We start from the raw sequence: 3,432 nt of genomic DNA, 5'->3' as shown, positions 1-3,432 counted from the left end.
GCTTGAGTTTAGTTTGAACATCATTCAATTCAATATACCAGGTAATTTTTTGCAGACAGTGAAATATTCAATAATCTCTTTCTCTCTCTCTCTCTCTAGCTGGCAGAGTGGTAAAAGGCTGAACTATGACCCTTGACAAAAACCATTAACTCTCTCTCTCTCTCTCTCTCTCTCTCTCTCTCTCTCTCCTCTCCTCTCTCTAGCAGGCAGAGTGGTAAAAGACTGAACTATCAAAGATTATGCTGACTGGTAAACTTCCGAACGACAACCATTAAGATGTTTATAAACAATTTTAACAGCAACGGTATATGGGTTATAATATAACCGTTATATTGTTTCTTCTTCAATAATAGATCCGTCTTTCAGTTTAACATAGACTTTTTGAGGAAGAGACTTGATTTAAGTTCTACCAAAGAGGTTTGTGAAAGATAACTTTATATCCACATACGTATGTACATACAAACATACATTTATACTTACATACAGTGTACAAACATACATTTATACTTACATACACAGTCTCTTTCATGTACACTCAGTACACACACACACATACTTGTCATGAATTTTATTTATCTATTCACTTTATTTGTTATTGAGGGAGGGGTAAGAGTATCTTTTATGGCTAATAACTTTTGCTTTTTTATTTGCTTGTTTGAATATGTGGAGGGCAATGATTTCCCAGACAATAATAGCGGTACTGAGTTTTAATGAGTTTTGTTTGTTTTTTATTTTAGATAAGCATGACCAGTCCAGCTAAGAAAAAATGCAGACAGTATTCTGTCGAATATCTTGCTTTTGGATTCATTGAATCTCCACAAAATACTACAATGCCTATGTGCCTGCTGTGTATGACCTCACTCTCAAATGAAAGTATGCGTCCCAGCAAACTGAAAAAGCATCTGGAGACTGCACATAAAGACAAGAAAGACAAGCCGCTAGATTTCTTCAAGAAATTACGTGATGAGTTCCAAGGAAGGATGACAGTGAATCATATGTTTACCCAAAAAGTGGCAAAAGTAGACAGAGGGATGTTGGCTTCTTACAAGATAGCAAATTTGATTGCAAAAGCAGGTAAGCCTCATACTATCGGTGAATCTCTGATCATGCCGGCAGTGGCTGTAGTGCTTTCAACAGTCATGAATCAGAGTCCACAAGAGGTAACTAGTGTTATTCCTCTGAGCAACTCCTCAGTATCACGCCGTATTGATGAGATGGCAGCTGATGTTGAAAACCAATTAATCTCAAAACTGCAGGTGAATGATTTCTCGCTTCAACTCGACGAATCAACTTTACCTGATAATTCTGCTCTTTTGATGGCATTTGTGAGGTTTCTTGATGTAGATGAAATATGTCAAGAAATGCTTTTCGCATTGAAATTAACGACTGACACTAAAGGAGAATCCATCTTCAAAAAACTTGAGGTCTATTTTGAGGAGAACAACATTCCACTCAAGAACATTGTGGCTTGTGCAACAGATGGCGCTGCTGCTATGATAGGAAGGTATCGGGGATTCAGTGCTTACTTAAAAAAAGCTGTTCCTAATGTCGTTTGTGTGCACTGTGTTGTTCACCGGCAGCACCTGGTTGCCAAAAACCTAGCAGGACGTCTTCATGAAGCACTTGGGCATGTTATCAAGGCTGTCAACTTGATAAAAAGTAGTGCACTGAAAGATCGCCTCTTTCAGCAATTATGTGAAAAGAACAATGAAGAATTTGAAAAACTTGTGTTGCACACAGAAGTCAGGTGGCTTTCTAAAGGTAATTGCCTGAACCGTTTTGTTGCACTTTGGGACAGTGTCATCTCTTTCTTTAGTGGGACAGAACTTGGACAGAAACTTGTTGATGCAAAGAGTGACATCTTCTACCTGTCTGACATATTTGAAAAGCTAAATGTTCTGAACAAAGAGCTTCAAGGAAATAACTCCACCATGTTTTCCTGCAAGGAGGCAATTACTACATTTAAAGGGAAACTCAAGCTGTTCTGGTTGAACCTTGGAAGACGAGAGTTTGCACAGTTTCCTTCCTTAGCAGTTATATCCACCGATCTGCTTGATGATGACCTAGCAGTGTATGTTGACCATCTGAAGCAGTTGCATAATGATATGGACACTCGCTTCTCTGACCTACTCCAAATGACTGTGCCACACTGGTCTGTGGATCCCTTCATTGCTGATGTATCTGAAGTTGATGTCACCCTACAAGAAAGTCTCATTGAACTTCAGAATAACACAACAGCTCAAGCAAGGTTCAAGCGTGGAGGACACCAGAAGCTGTGGATGAATCAAGATGTGTATAAGAAGTACCCAATACTCTGGAAAGATGTGAAGTTGCTCTTACTTGCCTTTCCCACGTCTTACTTGGTTGAGACTGGTTTCAGTCGGGTGATGTACCTGCTGTCAAAGACACGAAATCGCCTTGACATAGAAAAAAGAGGCGATTTACGTCTCTCTCTGACAGCTTTCAAGCCAAACATTGACAAGTTGGCAGCCTTGCATCAGTCACAGGGATCCCACTGAAACCTTTCAAGATAAAGCCAATTGTACCTACATGTATTCCTTGTTTTTTTATTCCTTTTGTAAATAGATAAGTGTTCAAATAAAATATTTTTCCAATTAATATTGGTATTTGATTCATGCCTGAAATTAGTGTTTTGAGTACATGGTACTACTCAAACTAGAACCATTAATATACCTTCCCTAGGCGTATTAAGGTGATGGACGGAAGGCGGGTGTGTGTGTGTGGGGGGGGGGAGGGTAAGAACTCAGAGTTGGCATGGAGGGGCCACAACAACTTGCACTGGATTGAAGGGGGCCACCACCAGAAAAAGGTTGAGAAACAGTGGTCTAATACACAAATAATGGAGGCTTGTTTGATCCAACGTACTTCCCACTTCCTGTTTATTAAAAGGTCACTGGGTGATGCATTCAGCGGCCTTACTTTAAAATTCTATCCGTGATACTTTATATGCGGTGCCACTTTCATATGAGTTTCACTGAATAGTAACATATTTCATTTGTGTGATAAAGGTGAATGCTATAACTTTTCTTAAGAGCTAAAACGGATAAGTGTAACTATAAGCAAGAAAAGAGTATTAGGGTTATTTTGCAAAGGGACTACTCTTTAATGTCTAAAAAACACAATTTCTCACTAATTATGTGATGCACTGTTTTGTACAAAGTATCGCAATACAAATTGATACTTTATTATTATTATTATTATTATTATTATTATTATTATTATTATTATTATTATTATTATTATTCATTCCTAGAAGGAAATATTAAAAGGAAAATTATGAAAATCTATATTCAAACACCCGAATGAACAAAGATACATAATAGTCCAAGAGTATTAGTCAATTTTGACCCAAAACCTGGACATAGCTGGTAACAAGCTGATTTTTCAGGATAGATGCAGGAACATACATAG

At 38.0% G+C, this 3,432-nt stretch overlaps 1 protein-coding gene across 1 annotated transcript; it reads left to right on the top strand.

The window, feature by feature from the left end:
- Window positions 1-211: 211 nt before the first annotated feature.
- On the top strand, window positions 212-2,619 carry LOC136840912 (SCAN domain-containing protein 3-like). Its single transcript, XM_067107875.1, has 2 exons — window positions 212-417; window positions 738-2,619. The coding sequence occupies exon 2, from the start codon at window positions 744-746 to the stop codon at window positions 2,517-2,519; it is 1,776 nt and encodes a 591-aa protein (XP_066963976.1). The 5' UTR covers window positions 212-417; window positions 738-743; the 3' UTR covers window positions 2,520-2,619.
- Window positions 2,620-3,432: the final 813 nt, after the last annotated feature.

The sequence above is a fragment of the Macrobrachium rosenbergii genome, chromosome 8 (assembly GCF_040412425.1).
Source record: "Macrobrachium rosenbergii isolate ZJJX-2024 chromosome 8, ASM4041242v1, whole genome shotgun sequence".
NCBI classification, from domain to species: Eukaryota; Metazoa; Arthropoda; class Malacostraca; order Decapoda; family Palaemonidae; genus Macrobrachium; species Macrobrachium rosenbergii.
The sequence above is the reverse complement of the archived record's forward strand: the minus strand, read 5'-3'. Positions and strand labels throughout refer to the sequence as shown.

Bases quoted from the DNA above. Each gene is read 5' to 3' on its own strand.
- LOC136840912 (XM_067107875.1), top strand. From the start codon at position 744: ATGACCAGTCCAGCTAAGAAAAAATGCAGACAGTATTCTGTCGAATAT.